The following is an 18,496-nucleotide window of genomic DNA, read 5'->3' as shown; positions in this document are numbered from 1 at the left end:
ACGATTAATGCATAATATTATTATAATACAAAGCATGATATATAAGATTTTTTTATAAACCTTATGCATGTTTCAATCAACTATCAATATATCACAACATTGTTCTATTGTTGAAAGATACATATTTAAAGTAGTTACTTATTTATTCACTAATACATGGTATTGTGTCCTTTGATAATTATAAAACAAAATTTTCTTAGAAATTATATATTGCAGATACTACAGAAAGAAATACTATAATACACAAAAAATATATAAATACTGAAAGTAGTATAATATTAGATAAATGGAATGATTAAATTCACTATTATCTAATAGCAAAATGTTATTGCATCAATGTTATAATTGTTAAATGAAAAATTGATAACATTAACAGCATTAATAAATTTTAATGCACATACATTCTACATATACAAATTACCAACATGACATTGAAAATTTATTTGACAATTGATTAGATTACGAGATACTATGGTATGTATGTACACAATATCTTTAATTATTTAATATTATTATATTATTCCTGAGCTGAAATAGTAATTGTTTTTCCTTTGGGGTCATCAAATCTATCCATTGTACGAATATCTATAATCATAGTAAGAGCCCAAATCATAATTAAAGCTAATATAGCGGTAACAAATATTCCTGTCCAAATTGGAATTGTAGTAAAACCGACACAGTCATATGCATCATTAAATGCAAATATTTTTGTGCCATTAGTCTTTTTGTCTGGTTGTGGATCAAGTTGCACTTGTAAACCTGTTATATTTAAGGCTGTATCGCCATTTTTGAATGTAATAATTTGTGAACAATGATAAGAGAAATTAAATGGAAAAACAATATCTGTATCTGTTGTTAAAATTTGTGGATTACCAGTAGAATTTGCATTAATATAATGTGAGTAATTAATTGTTTTGAGTGTATAATATCCTGCAGTTCTAACTTTAAATATAAAAACAAGTTCATTTTTGATGATAGCACCAGATCCTGTAAATGTCATAGTTAAATTATATGCAGATGTTTTTGGATCCGATTCTTCAGTAATTGTAGGTTTAAGTGGAAGATTTATTACAGCTTTGTCTTTTTCAGGCTATCAAATAAAAGAATTATTATTCACAAAGATGGATTAATTATGGTCATAAAGATCATTAGGTAAAATACTAATAATTAAAATTACCTGCAATGATAATGGTCGATTAGCATATAATAACACTCTTGCTCCTGAAATGACAAAAGATGTAGTAGTATTGTCTGCATCAATGTCCCTTTTTACTCGTTCAGAACGTCTATAACTACAGGCTTTCCCTGTGAGCATAGCTATCAAATTAGGGCTAGAATCCTTTATCGTCTTGTATGTATCTGGGATAATATCCAAATTACTAATTGGCACAATCAGTAATTGTCCATCAGATACAGAATCCACATAATCATTATAAGTTTGGTTGTACAAAGGTAAGTCTTCAACAGTATTCACTGCTTTCTCAACAGCAGGAAAATAACGTAAAGAATCACCACTAATAACTTCCTGAAGATGCTAAGAGATTGTACAAATTATATTAATATTCAAGTCAACAAGTAAATGAGTTCAACTATATAACATTATAAAGTATATTACAATAACCTGTTTGTATTTCACTAAATCTTCAATACACAGATTATCTTTTATATAAAGAAGAACTGGAGGTGAATTTTCTAATTTTTTACGCAGGTAAAGACCAAATTCCTCGCTGGTAGTCTTTAAAAAGGGGTTCACTGCATTTGTTAAATCAGAATTAACTGACTCACCCCATAGCAATACAGGTACTGCATTATCGGCGCGTGAAGGTAAAATTTGAAATGCAACGTTTAAGATAAAAACGAAACAGAAAACATTACAAAATTGTGTCATGATAGTTTTAGTCAAACACAACTGGGCGAGTCAGATAAGTACTGATCGACTGCGATCGAGCAGAATGTAAGGTAACAGAGCACCTGACTAGGCTAGAATCATATGACAGACGTCACGTGATAACTTTGTTTCCGGTTTTCAAATAAACCTTCATTCCAAATTAAGCCATTTCATTTTAAGAAGTTATTCATCAAGCTAAGTGAAATGTGAAAAATTATTTCGTAGAGATAACATTTTTGTCAGTATTAGTTCCTTTTAATATAAATTTGAACAATGGAGAGTACCAAAATTGAGGGACAACAAGAAACTGTTATGTACTCGGTTTGTACTCATGTGAATTTAAATAACAAATTATGCTACTAATTTACTATTTTAATATTAGCAACTTCAACCATGGACTACGGTGGGTGTTCTACCATGTATGGAACAAATTATTGGTCCACCGATTCCAGTAAGAGTTGGAGAATTTCATAAAACTCCAAAACCACATCCATGGCGTCCTACTTTAGGATATGAAATCGTAGAAACATCTCCGCTGTAATATTCTTATTAAAATCCATTCAATCGCTTGTATCTTATTGTTAGTTTATCTTAAAAAATTATTTATCCTTTTGTGATTATTTCAGACCTGCACAACCTATGACAAATTTACTTGCTAATACCTGTTATATGCCAAAAGGAATGACTACGGAACCGTTACGATTTCCTAATCTGGTAACTGGTTTCGATAGAAATCCTGCACACGCCGCACGAGCTGCACTTTTTACAAGATATGGTCCATACGAATGGGTGGAGAATCAGCTAAAACTTTATAATGAATCTGATAGCAACAGAAATTTCTCTGAAAATTTAAGAGCGGATACTGTTCGAATGATGCGGTAAAGTGATTATGATATTTTGTTATATATATATTTTTTGTTACAATACATTACAAATAATAATTAATCTAATTTTAGAGAGGCCGATGAGAAAGTACAGAACGGCCAAACTGAAAGCGGTCGTAAATTGGGAGAAAGAATTACGGATACTACTTTTTGGAGGAATGAAGTGGCTTCAGAACTGGAAAGATTAATAATAGAAAATACAAGAATGCAAGAGTGCCGTCGAAACTTACAAACAACGATACAAAGTTTAGAGGGTCAACTGCACATAGCGCAGGAATGTTTATATTATCGTGAAGCTAGGACAGGTTTATAATATTTATCTCCATAAGTTAATAAATCTCACCAATGTTCATAAAATATCTTATGTCCTTTAAAATACAGGTTCTGATTTGGTACATGACCAAGCTGAGCACGTTCTTTTAAAAGAGGTTGAGGTAGTCAGAAATTGTCAAAATAAGTTAGAACACTTTACGGACAAATGTGTTAATCAGGTAAGTACAAAATCATAATTTCATACTAATCATTGCAATCTCTTGCTTTATACTCAGCTTACAAACAGTAGAGCAGTACAAAATCAGTTAGAAATTGATATAAAAAATAAAGAAACTGCACTTGGAATTGATGTTACTTGTCACCAAATGAATAATTTCAGTCGTGGATTAAAATATTACGGTGGTATTGAAAAATATGATCCAAGGTAAGTTCATATTAAACTGTGATTTACGATCGTAATTTATGTCGTATATCTTAAGTGTTACAGAAGCCGAATCATGGGCTGAAGTTTCCAATAATGTAGTAAAAAAATCACAAAAAGAACGGGAGAAATCTAATCAATTACGAAGCGATATAGAAGTCGCGATAGATGCAGTTGGTCATGAGATGTGGGAAGCATGGGGAAATGCAAATAATGCATTAGCCAGGAGAGCTGCAGAAATGCTTGAAGCAAAAGAAAAATTACAAATACATTTACATAAAGTAATTAAAAATATCTTGATCTTTAAACTTTTGTTGTATAATTGATGTATGTAACTACAGATCCAACAAGAAATTTTTGCAATTGAAAAAAATCTACAATTAATGCAAAAAGCCATCACAGATAAAAGTTCTGCTCTTAAAGTCGCACACACTCGATTAGAAAGCAGAATACATCGACCAGCTGCAGAATTATGTAAAGATCATGCTCAACTTAGGTATAGTCAAGAAATTTATGTAAAATTTAATGATAGTAATCGTAAACATCTTTAAATTTTCAAACAAATTTTCACTTACGTAGGATGATTGAGGAAGTAGAAACAATAAATACAATGATACATGATATGAATTTAAAATTACAAAGATTTGAAGCACAACATCAACAACTTTTACGCACTAGGTCTAATTTAGAAAGTGATTTAAAATCCAAAGTTGATTCATTATTTATTGATAGGGAAAAGTGTATGGGCATGCGAAGAAGTTATCCGATTGCATCAGTTATAAAGTTTTGAATCATATATGCAACACGTTTCTAATTGTAAATATATAAAAAACAATGTCATTTATTTGTTCTGTTTATTCTTTTTTATAATATCATACATAAAAAACTTATTTTATCGTTCGACTGTTTTGTAAAAGTGTAATAAAAATAGCTTTTTACTCTTTTAAGTATGTTTCTGTTTTTAACAATAACAAAAAAGTTATTAACACTGAATTTAATAGTACGTAAGATTACTTTATTAACGAAATAAATCTAATATGTTTAATATATTGTAATATCACATTAGCCATTCTGCTATTGTATTCTTACATACAGTTAATGACCCAAATCTAAACTTTCTGTATTTCTGCTATGAATTTTAGAACTATTCATGCAGAGCAATAAATATTTAATCTACATATTTTAATGTATAAAGAGATTAACACGTTTGCTGTCAGTATCATATATGTATGTGTTAATTTAGATATAATCTTAATGTGTGAGATAAATATTAGGTTGTCTGAAAAGTTTCTTTCGTTTTATAAGGAAATAATAGATGCACAATGTTTTTTGTTTTATATTAGTTTATTGAATTATTCACAAACATAATAGAAATAGAACGAAATGGATCATACCTAATTCAATAAAATAATATAAAACAGAAATTGTTACTCATCTATTATCACCTTATGAAACGAAAGAAACTTTTCGGAAAACCTAATAGATATATTATATTTAGCATGCTTGGATGAAAAAAATCGCAATTATTGACCAGTGATGGATGTTTTGTTCTAATGCACTATAGTAACAAACGTGTTAGGTGATACTTCTTATTTGTAAACCACTATTTACAAAGTTTTTCATATCAAGTTATTCGTTGATGTAAAAAAGTAGTACATTATAGAAATTCATTCAAAAATTTTCATCTTTTTTTTTTCATTTATACTTTTAGTCCATCTGAAAGCTGCTATTTTATCATAGATTTTCATTACAGCTGAGTCTGTATCATATTGATCTTTCAGGTAGAAAATTTTAACATTCTCTTGTGGATAACATTCTAAGATATTCCATTTTTCAAATAATTTTAGGGCATTCTTTATTGAATCAATAGATAAACATTCACCTATATCAAAATAAAATTAATGATACATTACTTTATAATGCAATATATGTACATATATGTATATATTATAAAAATATAGTTATTTGCCATTACTTACTGTATTTTATTATGTCATGATCTATATTTGTCTTTATGTCATTTAAAATTTTTTGAATTAAATCTTTCTCGCTTAGCGATTGACCTACTAAACCTTTAAGAGACAAAATGGTAAAAGTATAAACATCTACTAAAGGTTGTAACATTATATGAAGATATTCCACACGTTTTGCATATTCCGATAGTAAGTTTAACTAGAAGAAACAATTAAATTAGATCACAATTCCGTTATTAGAAAATATGTCTAAATTAAAGAATAACTTACTTTGTACCGAATACTTTTAGATCTATTCTTATTACGATATTCTTCATCTGAACTATCATCAAAATTTTTTGCGAATCTTTTACTCCATAGTTCCTCTTCTAAATAAGATTCCTATCAAATAATTTATATGAGTAACCTATTAGTAATAATGATTAATAATAATAAACCTATTAGAATAACTTTATGTTAAGTATACACTACCTCTTGTAAAATAATAATCTCTTTATGTGAGAGATTTACCACAGTGTCTATAATGACGCGTTCTAATTCCTCACATGGCTTGCAGAAAATAAATTCGTATTTAAAAATATCACAAAGTTTAAGTGATTTTTCTACCAAAAGATCTTGAGACACTATAATATTGTTTTGATCAAAACCTATAGGATCATTGATTTGTGACTGTAATTCAGCATACAAAGCTGTTACTGCAAATGTAGTAAACAAATTATTAAATCGAATAAATTAATATAATTTACGAAATAATATGTTCTCTTACCCACTATGCTATCCATAGCAAAACATGTTACCACTGTATTACTATAATAAGATAGTTCGATTACATTTGGTAGAAACGACATAGGACGGATTACGGTAACGAAATTTGATTGAGTTAACTGACTATCAGCTGTTTCTATAATTTCGTGATTTTTTAGTTTTACTAAATCTGGACCTAAGATGTCTAACTAAAAGAATGAGTCAACATATATTCTTTTATCATAATAAAATATTTATAACATAATTATCTTACTAACAGCATGTTTTATGATATCAATATTTTCTCCACAAAATGCAATGTTTTTAGTACGACTTTCTAACTGGTGTCTTAGGAAATCAAATGCTTCAACTAATTCATCCAAGGTACAACCATCTCGAAATATATATAGAAGGATGAACGCAACAACGTTAGTCGACATTACTGGCATTGCATTACTACAATCTAAAAAATATTGTACATTAACATTGAACAAAGAAACAAATTAATGCTTTTAGAGGTGTTTTGTCCTTACTATATACAACGTGCCGTGCAAGACTGTCAACTAGTTGACGGTATTCTTCTGCAACTACATCTGTACCATACAGCGATGAGCTAGATACTGTCGACCTTAAAGGCTTTTCAGCAGGAGATATTTTTACTCCATTCAATTTTGATTGATTTTGGAAAGACTTTAACATTTCCTTTTCAGAAAGCAATAAAATTATGAAATTTAGTGATAAATGTCATCCATGACATTAAAAAGAATTTAAATAACTTACCTTGAGTGAAAAGGGTTGACAAATATCAATTTTCATAATTCCATAATTTGTTAATAAAGTAGAAAACATGGCTTTCATTGTAGATATAAATGTTTCTTTCTTCTTTGGTTGACCTAGATGCTCTTGAACAAAATTTCCATCAATAAGACGTTCATAATTTGGTACAACAGGTACTATCATTGCATCTTCAATAATTCCCTCCATGTATGCATCAAGAATGACACTCAAAATGCCACCTTTTGGCATGCATGGTTTACCAGTTCTTGTACGTGTACCTTCTAAAAAGAATTCTATAATATGACCCTCTTTTAATTTTTGCAGTATGTATGTTTGAAGAATGGCACGATAAAGAATATCTTTGCGGCCTATGACAGGATCAATTCGACGTTTTATAAAGAATGCGCCCAAGCCTTGCAAAAGCTTCCTGTTTGACACATAAAATTTCGATAATAATAACATGGTATTGTAATAAGATACCCTATATATATTTATAACATACCCAAAAAATGGCATTTTTAGATTATCCCCAGCTGCAATTAATGGACATTTAATACCATACATTACATGAAGGAAGGTAATTATAGAATAATCCATATGACTACGATGTAAAGGAAGTAATATCACAGGAAGACCAGTCTCATTTGCTTTTTTTAACATTTCTATTTGAGATGGTAATATTATAACAGACTGCATAAAACATGGTAACAGTACATAAGTAATCCATGATGTAATTCTAATGAAAAGATTGTTTGGTTTGCTTTCCATTTGTGCTAGTATGGTCTTGGCTCTCTCTTTTGCTTTTTCCAGGGCAACTGTTTCACTACAACCCTCATCCTTAATTATTTCAGAAGCAACCAACTTTGTTGCTTCTTTTAAATTATCACTTTCTAGGATCTATAAAAGAGAAAAGTTATGTACAAAATCGACAAAGAATTAAATTTTTATTTCAATAAATGTAATTATTTTAAGATTTATATCTTACTGATTCCCTTGAATAATCGTGTTCTTTAAAAGAACAAACGCGTATCGCACGAGGTAATATTCTATGGAATAGCGATTGATGTGACTCCATTAATAGGACATTTGTACCAAAAGGCGCATATTGCTTACTAGCAATATTTACTAATGAATTCTGTAAGAAATAAAATTAAATGAAAAAAATATATTTAGTAAAAGCTTATACTCTAATTATTTACGGATATGCTTTAATTGTATGTATTTTATATATTACATTTCTTCAATATTCATGTTGCCACCACAATAATAGTTGCTTAATTAATAATTTAATAAACATTGTTTTTAATTATTACGCATTTGTGAAATTTATTTAACAGTGATAATCATTTATATATTAGCGATTACATTTGAACTTCGTTGATGTTTAGTACATAGATATCAAAATAATAAAATGATTAATTTAACTGTGAGGAAGATCAATTTTTATCATCAGAGATACATATGTGGCCTTCATTAATAACAACCATTATTCGATAAATGTATCGTATAATATCGCAATTCACTTTATATGACTTCTTTTATCTAATTATATTAAAAAGAAACCAGAAACCAGTAGAGATAAAGAGAAAGAGAGAAACCAATACCGCTACGTGCAATATTTTCATATTTATATTAAACGGTATGCAAAAATCATGTGGTATGTGCAACAATATGCAATAACTAAATTACGCATCGAAACTTTTGCATGGTGGATAATATATCAATATCAATAAACTTGTTATATAACTACATTAGTTATGTAAGTAATTAGTTTTATAGTTTCACGTCTGTTTGCACGATATTTAATATTTAAAATATACTACTAGAAGATTTTATTGAAGATCGCATAAAGATATAGATATTTTTTGTAGCCACAGATAATGCTCTTCTTTTAGTACTATCAAATTCAGGGCGAAATATATTGATTATCAAAAATATTACGAATTTTCTGAACAGCACTATATATAAATCAAGCTATTATCACCATTGAAAAATACTTACTACAAATGGTTCTAGATGATCTAAAATCTATACTAAATAAAAAAATGGTTACGCGACCATCTTATGACAAAGTTATAGCACATTAAAGATACACTAGATATAAGCGGTACGTCGAATATCTTTGTTAAAGAACGAACAACAAAATCATTTTATTTTTCATTTACATCAACGTTAAAGAATATGTAATATATGCAAAACCTACTCTAGATGATGGAGTGCAACTGCTGCAGCAATAGTGTAGAAATAAAGAGCTTTCTGTGACAGTAGGGATTAATGGTTCAGTCTCTTTGATTTGAAATAAAGAACTTTCCCGAACTTTTCTTGCTTGTTCCTTATCTTGTAACTTTTTTTTATGCATTTGTTGACCAGTTCGCCGAAGTTCTAAACCATGTGAATATTCGATTAAAATTCTTTCTTAATCAGTTTTCTACCTTTGATAAAAATTCATGTATTTTACATCCTTTATGCATTGAATGAAAGTCTTACCCTTTATCGAAAATCGAACCGTATTCAATTCTGGGTTTCGCTTTATCTCCGTTCTGCGATTCCATTTTGCATACACTTCTTGCAAACGTGTTGAAACTATATCGATCATACTGGAAGCCCTGTTAGTACAGATACTATTTAAAAATATTATCTTTATGAAGTGCAAAGAAATTTTCTTCCATAGAATTTATTACATTTTACTGCATGGTAATTGAAGGTCGCAGTATAATTTTTTGTAGAATCTATATTAAAACAAGTAAATTCTATGGAAAATAGTATAACGTAGAACATAGCTCGAAGCTTTGGAAAAGAGATTGATCAAACATCAGTCAACATTATGGTTTCAATCAAAATAATTCAATGTAAACTTGTGTAAATATTACTGAATAATGAAATCATAATAGAACTGTAATTCATAATGTTGGTAATCACGAACATAATTTCAGGGTTGTTGGTTTTTAATGCAATCATTCACTATTTACGCTCCATCTCCGACGCTTTTAACGGGTCGATGCAGTCGAGTGAAATTGCAACTAACGGATGAGATTTCCTTTTTTACAAACGTGTCGCCTTAAGTTCAATACCAGTACATTCATACATGATTCAGAGATAGATAAATAAAAATATATTGATAATAAAAGAATTTCTCAGCTTATCACAAAACAGATAATTACAAACGTCAGTAATAATTAGATTAACAATAATTAATACTAACAAATAAAGTTTCTCAATAATACGTAAAAAATAACAAAACAAAAACGACGACCAAAGCAGCTAAGTGAAGTTAAGAAATTACAGCCGTTTATTCATCTTTCAGCTTATTATAATCACCATTCAGCTTATTAATGTATTATTCATTCATAATTTTTGGTATAATGGTTTTATTTCTTTAAATACGTTTACAAGAAATAAAAAAATACATCCATATGTATATGAACATACATTCTTTAAAAAAAATGTTTTAAGCTTTAATTTGTACAGTAACTGGAAGTGAAACAAACTGATGATAAAACCAGTCCAGTTACAAATTATAAATGTATATATTTAGAAATACGTGACTTAATCAATTACGATCCAACGTTAGGTTGGCGCAAAATTTTACTTGCAATTTTCTTTTTACATTGTCGAATTATGTTTATTAAAATCGTAACTAAAAAAAGGAATTCCAAGGATTCGCTTAATATTTCCTTTCATTTGGATTCTACAATTTTATGAAATTTAAAGAAACGAAACTATTTATAACATTATGATAAACTATTGAGTGGTCTTTAATGGATTAAGAAATTTTGACGCAAATAAGGGAACAGCATCACAATGCTGATGTCACATCGGTTATCGCCTCTTGATACGATAATTTACGATCTTACCATTTCATCATCAAGAACTTACATTCAATCGGAAAAAATTCAAAGACCCTCTTCATAATTACATATAAAGGATAAGCCATCTAAATTGTATCACCTACATGTTTGGCTTATTTGTTGCAATAGGAAAAATTTTCTCAAGACGAAATTTCATTTCATCTCAAGACACATGTGTAAGGGTAATATTTTTCATGGTCATTTTATCTCAAAACACATGTGTAAGGGTAATATTTTTCATGGTTCTTATTTGTTATACGAGATTTCAGACCCATTAGTATTTTTATTTATATTCGTCTTCCATATCCTTGTAGAACGTGAAAAAAACAAATTCAACGACTTTAACAATCATATTATTCAGATCACTTAATCTTAAAATATTTGTTTCTGAGAATAATTAAAGATCCACAGGACACCCAGGCACCAATATTGACATATTGTTATCCAAAGATAAGCATTGGCTGTTATTTAAAATAGATACGATAGCAGAAGATACGTTTCTCATACAATTCATTGACAATTCCTAAGGCTGTAGATGCTCAAAATGATGGCCCTTACAATACATAGTTGGAATCTTTGAACCTCGGCTAACGGATGCAGGTTCATTTTAACCCAACGGTATTCGTTGCCCTGTTTTTTGTTTTAATCAATTCTTCATGCACATTTTCTATTTCCTGCGATTTTATGGATGTACATGCAGCTACAATTCTCTGCTTGATATTCTCCGGCGTTGTTGGTTTGCTATGATACGCTGTATATTTTAGTTTATTCTATAGATAAAAATTTAACGAAAAGAGGTCAAACAGCCAACGGTCTCACAATCTTCTGTATAATCACTGTCCTTATACATATCCAATAATGTGCTGAATAGTCATCATGTTGATACTACATACATAGATAGCAACATTCGAGCAAGATTGCAGTATATCATATATTTTCTAATACATCATCCATCCACCTCAGCATTCCTTATACAAAAGTATTAACCTAATTACATCGATAATTTATTAGTCTAGCAGATACTTTAATTCTAACATGTCTGTAATGTCGTACGAAAGGCAAGGAAAGATGCGAAGAAATACCCTTATCTTTACGTTTTAACGTATGAAAGACAAAGACAACATTCTTCATACGACAAATTAAAACCAAAATATCTGCAGACTAATAGTTTTTCGACATAAATAGATTAATACCTTCTTACAGAGAATTCCAAGATGTATGGCTAATGTATTACAAAATATATGATTCCATTTAACAAAATAAAGTTGACCTTAAAATCCCTGCACTACTCTAATCTGTAAGAAATAATTTCAACCAGAAGATGTCATCTTTCGAATCAAGCAACTTTTGTCAAAACATTTTTTTAATAACCAATCCCTTATGAGATATTCCACTGTTCTTACTTAAACGGAACGCCCTGTATACCTGTTCTTACAAGTCTCTAGAATAATTTTCAGAAAAGGAAAAAAATTGCGATACTCGTTTCTGTTCTGAAAGTATGAATAAATATCTAACAAATGACAAAACTATACAATCCGACCGAATAATATGTAAAATTCTTTCATAAGGAGCTTTGTTTCCGAGAAAGAATGATTTGGAAATTTATCATACGCAAATTGATACATTTTATTCTACATTTTCGAGTTATTTTCACACGTGGAACGAGCTGCTGTCGATTATTTAGTCCTGTCCAGTCCGGAATAAGCCATGTTCAAGAATACTTGATAAATCTTCAAACTTAATTTTCTGAAAAACTAAGCTGAAACACACATTGTGCTCGTTTTTACATGTTATTCGGTTTGACTCTGTAAGCGCAATAAGTATCCGTACAGTTATCGCTTCATAGGATAAAATATACATCGTAGATGTTTTAAAAAATAATCTGCATTAAAGCGCAGAAAAAATGGCTCTGAACAACAATTTCATCATGATGTAAGATAACGATCCAAAACATAATGTTACTAATATGCGATCGTGGATCTTATATAATATTCGGAAACTGTTAAAAGTAGCTTCACAGTCTCCAAATACAAATATTATAGAAAATGTATGGGACCACCTGACAGAAAAGAATCGGAATCGTCGTATTTCATCAAGAAATTATTGAAAGGGAACTCTTTTAAAAGAATGGAAAAATTTTTCAAGTAGACAACTCATCAATTTGATAAATTCGATTCCACAACGGTTTCAAACCATAATAAAATCGAAAGAAATCTCCATTAGGTATTCATATAATTAAACCTAGCGATTTCCTCTCCAGGATATTTGTTGTTTTATTAGTTTTTCCTATTAAACCGTGACTGTACGAATACTTATTACACATATATTTTTAGATACCCATCATTTCATCGCATCCTCTAGGCATTTGTTAATATTTTCCCAAAGGATATACATAGCCCATCTTTTTTTTTATGAAAATTATTTTGCGGATTTATAAGAACATATTTCTTATTTGTTTAAATTTTGTTAGTAAACGATCTATAATACTTTCGTTTAAATTAATTATTGTACAAACACTTTTTACACTGACTGTATTTGCAATTTTCACAGTTATATGTATCGCCTGAGATAATATAACCTTGTCCTGAGAAGATTTTTCATACAGCAGATATTCAAGTCCATTTAGCTAGTGCACTCTGTATAAAAATGGTCTTGAATAAAACAAATCTAAAGTAACAAAGCTAAATAAATCATAACGTGCAACGCAACGCAGAACTTATTGTCCAGAAGATTGAATATTATAAGCTTACGAAACAATCAAATCTATACCACTCGAGAAAAGAGATACTTGCCATATGATCTAAACTGCACCTATAGCCACACATGAACGTATCATATGTCAGTTATATAAATAAATATTGAACGTTATGTTTCACGTTTAATATAAGCAATTTTATTATTTTGAATATTACGAGCACTATTACAAGAATAGTGCATAGGTTTTCAGAATAAATAATTAATTCTATGTTGATAATGGACTATATTATCGAATAGTAATTCAACAATGGCACAGTTTTGGCCACTTTTCCCCGGTAATGTCGCACATTGGTCAGCGAGTTTCGCATTATATTGTAAATATTATATCGATAGATGTATATAAGAAGATCCAGTAATAATAATTCGGTTAGGTTATTTCAATTTCTTTTTACTATAATTGTCAAAGTCCATGATGATAAGACAGAAGATTCGGAAACATACAGATTAATAAATGATTAATTCATCACGAACTACGCACAAATGATTACGCGTTTCATCTTTTCTGTACTTTTTAATTTGCCTCGTGTAATTTACTAATGAAATTTCAAATAAACAGCATATATATATATATACATATATATGTATTTCGCAACTGTGCTTTTGAATTAAAAATATTTGGAGGAAAAGATGGGAGATAAATCACACTAAAAATCTAAAAAATAATTCAGAGTATCTTCACAAAAATACGTATTGCGGAATTGTACGACTTTTACATTATCCATACTGTTTTAATATGATCGCGAAAATTTGATTAAGTAATTAGATTACATATATTACATGTCGTTATTAGATTATATATTTTTATGCATTTATAGAAAATTTGAAAGTGAAGAAATGGATGTAAGTAATATACAAAAATATATAAAACACTTAAATACTCTTTATGATTTTCAATAGACATTAAAATTTTATCTTCTTAATTATATTACTGAGAAATACAAGCACATGATTGATTGAATTATACAACGCGTACTACTGTAACGATAATTTACTTTTGTTACTCTTTCTTCGTAATGAAATTTTAAACAACTTTGCACATCCATCATGGTTCACTATATTATTGTTAATATGCCGAATTCTACAATTTATTCAATGATCATTCTATGATAAAATAATTCTAAAAATATTTCTACTAAGATGTCAATCAAAGTTTCAAGATTAACGATAAAATTAATTAGATTTAGTAGATTATTATATTTATTAGATTTAGTCGATTTTATTTAGTCGATAGATCTATTTTTTTTATATCGTTAAACTTTGCGGTTTGCAAGAACAAACACGGAAGAAAATAATTTGCAGGATGAAACAGTTCCGTAGCGTGCATGTCAGTAACGAAGAAAATATACGTTACCCAAAGTTGAAGAAATAGAAGAGGACTCCGAAGAAAAGGAAAATTTCAATAAGACCACCCATTTTCCGTGTGAAGGGAGACCGCGTGGCTCTTTTTCTCACCGAACGAAGACTTCAAAACAATGCTAGAATTCTCGTTTAGATTGTTCCTAAAAGCGTAAATGATCAACTGCTCGTTTTCATGCTTTTAATCACCATTTATCTACTTCGCTTGATCACGAATGTTAATGTCGTGCAAACTTTGATCCAACACGTCAATTACCGTGAGAGAAAATTCACAGATCACTTCATCGAGATCCATAAATTCGATTAATTCGATGATTATTATTTTGGCGCCGTTTGTGCTTGTTGCGCTTTGTCACAATTTGTCGATTAGAATTTTTGTCAAACCTTATTATAATAAAAAGCGATGTATATGGAAAAGCTGCACTCTTGCCGCGGCAAACGCCGATTTTCTACTGCAACACGTTAAGTAACCACGGGCAATATACGACGCTGACGACGGTTCAATGACTCGCTTAGTTAATGATGTAGTACGTTGGGATGTTCAGTGTGTTATAACAACAGGAATATGTTTTTAAGACCAAATTTAAACATCCAGTATTGCATAAACTTCTAGATTATCCGGAGCGTTTACCTTTTTTGCAAACGACTTCAAACGGTATACGTGTTTGAAGGCAACATGGCAATCATTCATTTGATTTTCTTTTCTTTTTTCTTTCTTCTTTCGTACTTGAAAATGCAAATTCTATATTGTACTAAAATAATAATTTAATAGTTTTCTTTCGAATTTTTCGCTTGCGATCGCGATCCACTGAAGTAACAGTAGCTTATAACTGCCTGCTTAAGATTCCTGATGTTCCAGAACTATATTAGGATAATTAAACTGACCGGTGAGCGAAAGAGAAATGATAATACCTGAAACGAACATCACGCAATGAAATTTTAACATCGATTACGATCTATAATATCTGTTTCCACGAATTTATGAGAACGGCAAAGAATAATACAATGAGCTGCGAAAATATTTAGATACATACAGAAAACTTTTATGAATATGTCATACATGCCATACGAAACATTTTAAAATTTCATTAACGCCGTAGTGAGACATACTATCGTGATTATATTAATTAAATTTGAAACAAAGTTGAAAATGTACACAAAAGCTGCAAGATATTCTGTACAACTGACCATCCACTACGTCAATAAGCTTCAATATTTAGAGATATGGAACATCTTCGACACTAATTATGCGCTTAGATCGATTATTCATGCCATTACGTACATATGTATATTAATTTTTTGCTAAATACATACTTGTTCATAACAAATATCTTGTAATTTCTATTTCAGTTTTACTTTTACTTTGGTATAATCATGATGATCTGAGATTTGAAAATGTTTTATATAATACATAAAATACACGTAAAAATTTCCTATGACAAGTATCCAAATACTTTTCTGAGCCACTGCAAATGAACAAACAGACACTTATAAGGACATATGTCGTATTTTATGAGATGTAATCAACCTCGACATCTTCGTGTATATTTTTTCTTTTTGTAATTAAGATTCGAGTTAAAAGTGGAAAATTAACTCGTTAATGCGTGTAGGAAGAGATACCTTAATTCCAATGACGTTGACTTCGTCAATTTTAATCGAAACAATTCGAATTTTACGAAGAGGAGTATAATTCCACTTGTTGTGAAAAAACGTAATGACGAAGATCGTATTAATTATCTCTTATGAAATCAGATAAATGTTCATGTACAGAAAAATATTACAAAGAAAACAATGAAAATATATATCCACTTCCAGTTTAATCACTGGACTATCAACATAGTTACTGCAAAGGTCGAAACATAATTACATACATATACAGAACAAACACAGAATAATCAGTTTGACAGTACCGATTTTCTTTTTGCCATAAAACATGGTTGTTGATTAATGTTAATTTAGAAATGATAAGATTAAAGTTTGAAAATATTATATAACGCCTATTATAATCCTTCATAAAATTACATAGTATACGATAGCCAGGGCATCTGTGGCGTTACTCTACAGCAGCCAATAGCATCTTCGCGGTAATTTTACTATTCAAATTACGACATTATTAAAATGTCGTTTACAAACCCGTCACTCGAGCTTTCTTTATTACGTAAATAAAACATATACCATAATCACTTGGGATGACTCCATGCACACTGATTTATTATAATCACATATTAATTCGGTGAAAAATTTTGGAAATTTAACAATTACATGTTTTAAATGCTGATGTAATTTATAAAAAAAGACATCTGATATTGTTTTATATGTATTCGGTACGTTTACACGATGCACTATATGACAAACAGCATCTTGAGCTGCAAAATCGGTGTGACCTGAGGCCCGGTTAGTTCCATGCAACTCATAAATTAATCCTATTGAAAGCCATTAACGTTTAGTGTTGGATTTTATTGTACATCAATTTGTAAGAGTGCATTAAGATTCTCTGTCTGTATATTCAGGGAGTTTCATTGGTAGTTCAAGTCCTTACGAAAGAATGATTTCATGCGTGACTTATTGTTACACACTTTCTTTTTTGTAATGCGCGCTACTTTCACAAAATGGAAATAGCACATGAAAGGAATGACAGTTTTTATCAACATTTAATTATAAGCATTGTCTCCTTTCCTATGTATTATTTTTGTGCTTTTTCGTGTTCTTTTTTTTCTTTTATTGTGTATTATGGTTATAGTTAAGGTATTTTTAACTATTTAATAACATATTGTTAAGTATGCGTACATGTGCGCACGCGCGCTTACATGTATGTGTTTACATATAATTATGTAATTTAATATATAATAATAATTATGTAATATATTGCTAAATATTACTTGTTGTAAATCTTTTTTTATATATGTATAAAGTTGTATGAAGGCTAACATACATACATATATGAATGTATAACCTGGTATAACCATATACGATTTATAGATGGAGCGAAAAATTGTTAACTTTATTTTATGATTATAATAATAATTACAATAAATTATTAAAAAATTCAGAGTTCATTCGGTAGTCTAGTTCACCTAATCTTTACAACGACCTTAATAGAATTTACAAAACATAAGCTTAATTTGTTAAATACGTTGAGTTTAATTGATAACTATAAAAATCATAACTTACCCGTTATCGATATATAAAGAAAGTTTTTATATTAACACAGAATATTACAGTAATTACTTAATATACTAAAGTACAATATGCACGATATCGCACGCCATTACGCTATGACACATTTGTATACATATTAACCTATTTTTTGAACTATATGTATGTGATAAAATCATTGTATATAAAAATATAATGTTAGATATTTAAAGGTTCACTACTATAATAAAAACGTAATTTGCATTATTAATTTGTATTAAAATTTCTTTAATAAAATATTTGAATTATGAACGCTCCATGTTCCTGACATGCTTTGTAACCACATGTATATTTGATGTTGAAGATCGTAAATGTATCGTAATAAAATAGATCGTAAAAGTTACATAAAGACAAAGTCATTTATTTAAAATTAATTTAAT

General features: G+C 29.4%; 3 protein-coding genes across 9 annotated transcripts; 1 reads left to right on the top strand and 2 right to left on the bottom strand.

The window, feature by feature from the left end:
• Positions 1-369: 369 nt before the first annotated feature.
• LOC100745323 (V-type proton ATPase subunit S1) lies at positions 370-2,006 on the bottom strand. Its single transcript, XM_003484712.4, has 3 exons — positions 1,622-2,006; positions 1,178-1,534; positions 370-1,090 (listed from the first exon to the last, which is right to left on the bottom strand). Exons 1-3 carry the CDS (start codon positions 1,886-1,888, stop codon positions 518-520), a joined length of 1,197 nt encoding a protein of 398 aa, XP_003484760.1. The 5' UTR covers positions 1,889-2,006; the 3' UTR covers positions 370-517.
• Positions 2,007-2,161: 155 nt separating this feature from the next.
• On the top strand, positions 2,162-5,100 carry LOC100744955 (tektin-3). Its single transcript, XM_003484710.4, has 9 exons — positions 2,162-2,209; positions 2,271-2,425; positions 2,515-2,766; positions 2,845-3,077; positions 3,154-3,263; positions 3,321-3,469; positions 3,525-3,747; positions 3,808-3,962; positions 4,046-5,100. The coding sequence occupies exons 1-9, from the start codon at positions 2,162-2,164 to the stop codon at positions 4,254-4,256; spliced, it is 1,536 nt and encodes a 511-aa protein (XP_003484758.1). The 3' UTR covers positions 4,257-5,100.
• Positions 5,081-18,380, bottom strand: LOC100744835 (glycerol-3-phosphate acyltransferase 1, mitochondrial). Of its 7 annotated transcripts, none has more exons than XM_033319833.1 (13): positions 18,093-18,380; positions 14,917-15,064; positions 9,448-9,566; positions 9,164-9,342; positions 7,946-8,095; positions 6,964-7,857; positions 6,717-6,885; positions 6,462-6,646; positions 6,206-6,392; positions 5,911-6,134; positions 5,710-5,820; positions 5,446-5,638; positions 5,081-5,348 (listed from the first exon to the last, which is right to left on the bottom strand). In XM_033319833.1, the coding sequence occupies exons 2-13, from the start codon at positions 14,976-14,978 to the stop codon at positions 5,134-5,136; spliced, it is 2,688 nt and encodes an 895-aa protein (XP_033175724.1). In that variant the 5' UTR covers positions 14,979-15,064; positions 18,093-18,380; the 3' UTR covers positions 5,081-5,133. The 7 variants fall into 7 exon arrangements, with proteins under 7 accessions (XP_033175724.1, XP_003484757.1, XP_033175729.1 ...); XM_003484709.4 differs by lacking the exon at positions 14,917-15,064 and having other exon boundaries at positions 6,964-7,387; positions 7,463-7,857; positions 18,093-18,374; XM_033319838.1 differs by lacking the exons at positions 14,917-15,064; positions 18,093-18,380 and adding an exon at positions 17,184-17,208 and having other exon boundaries at positions 6,964-7,387; positions 7,463-7,857.
• Between the last annotated feature and the right edge of the window lie 116 nt (positions 18,381-18,496).

The sequence above is a fragment of the Bombus impatiens genome, unplaced genomic scaffold (assembly GCF_000188095.3).
Source record: "Bombus impatiens unplaced genomic scaffold, BIMP_2.2 scf_0020, whole genome shotgun sequence".
In the NCBI taxonomy this organism is placed as follows: domain Eukaryota; kingdom Metazoa; phylum Arthropoda; class Insecta; order Hymenoptera; family Apidae; genus Bombus; species Bombus impatiens.
This window is presented reverse-complemented; position numbering and strand designations above follow the sequence as displayed.

Coding starts and splice junctions, on each gene's coding strand:
- LOC100745323 (XM_003484712.4), bottom strand. CDS start 1,888: ATGACACAATTTTGTAATGTTTTCTGTTTCGTTTTTATCTTAAACGTT. Junction 1,535..1,621: donor ATTTAGTGAAATACAAACAG/GTTATTGTAATA, acceptor ACAATCTCTTAG/CATCTTCAGGAAGTTATTAG. Junction 1,091..1,177: donor ATCGACCATTATCATTGCAG/GTAATTTTAATT, acceptor TTTATTTGATAG/CCTGAAAAAGACAAAGCTGT.
- LOC100744955 (XM_003484710.4), top strand. CDS start 2,162: ATGGAGAGTACCAAAATTGAGGGACAACAAGAAACTGTTATGTACTCG. Junction 2,210..2,270: donor AAGAAACTGTTATGTACTCG/GTTTGTACTCAT, acceptor TTTTAATATTAG/CAACTTCAACCATGGACTAC. Junction 2,426..2,514: donor ATCGTAGAAACATCTCCGCT/GTAATATTCTTA, acceptor TGATTATTTCAG/ACCTGCACAACCTATGACAA.
- LOC100744835 (XM_033319833.1), bottom strand. CDS start 14,978: ATGGGTGGTCTTATTGAAATTTTCCTTTTCTTCGGAGTCCTCTTCTAT. Junction 9,567..14,916: donor TTCTATTTCTTCAACTTTGG/GTAACGTATATT, acceptor CTGTACTAACAG/GGCTTCCAGTATGATCGATA. Junction 8,096..9,163: donor GTTGCACTCCATCATCTAGA/GTAGGTTTTGCA, acceptor TATTTCTTACAG/AATTCATTAGTAAATATTGC.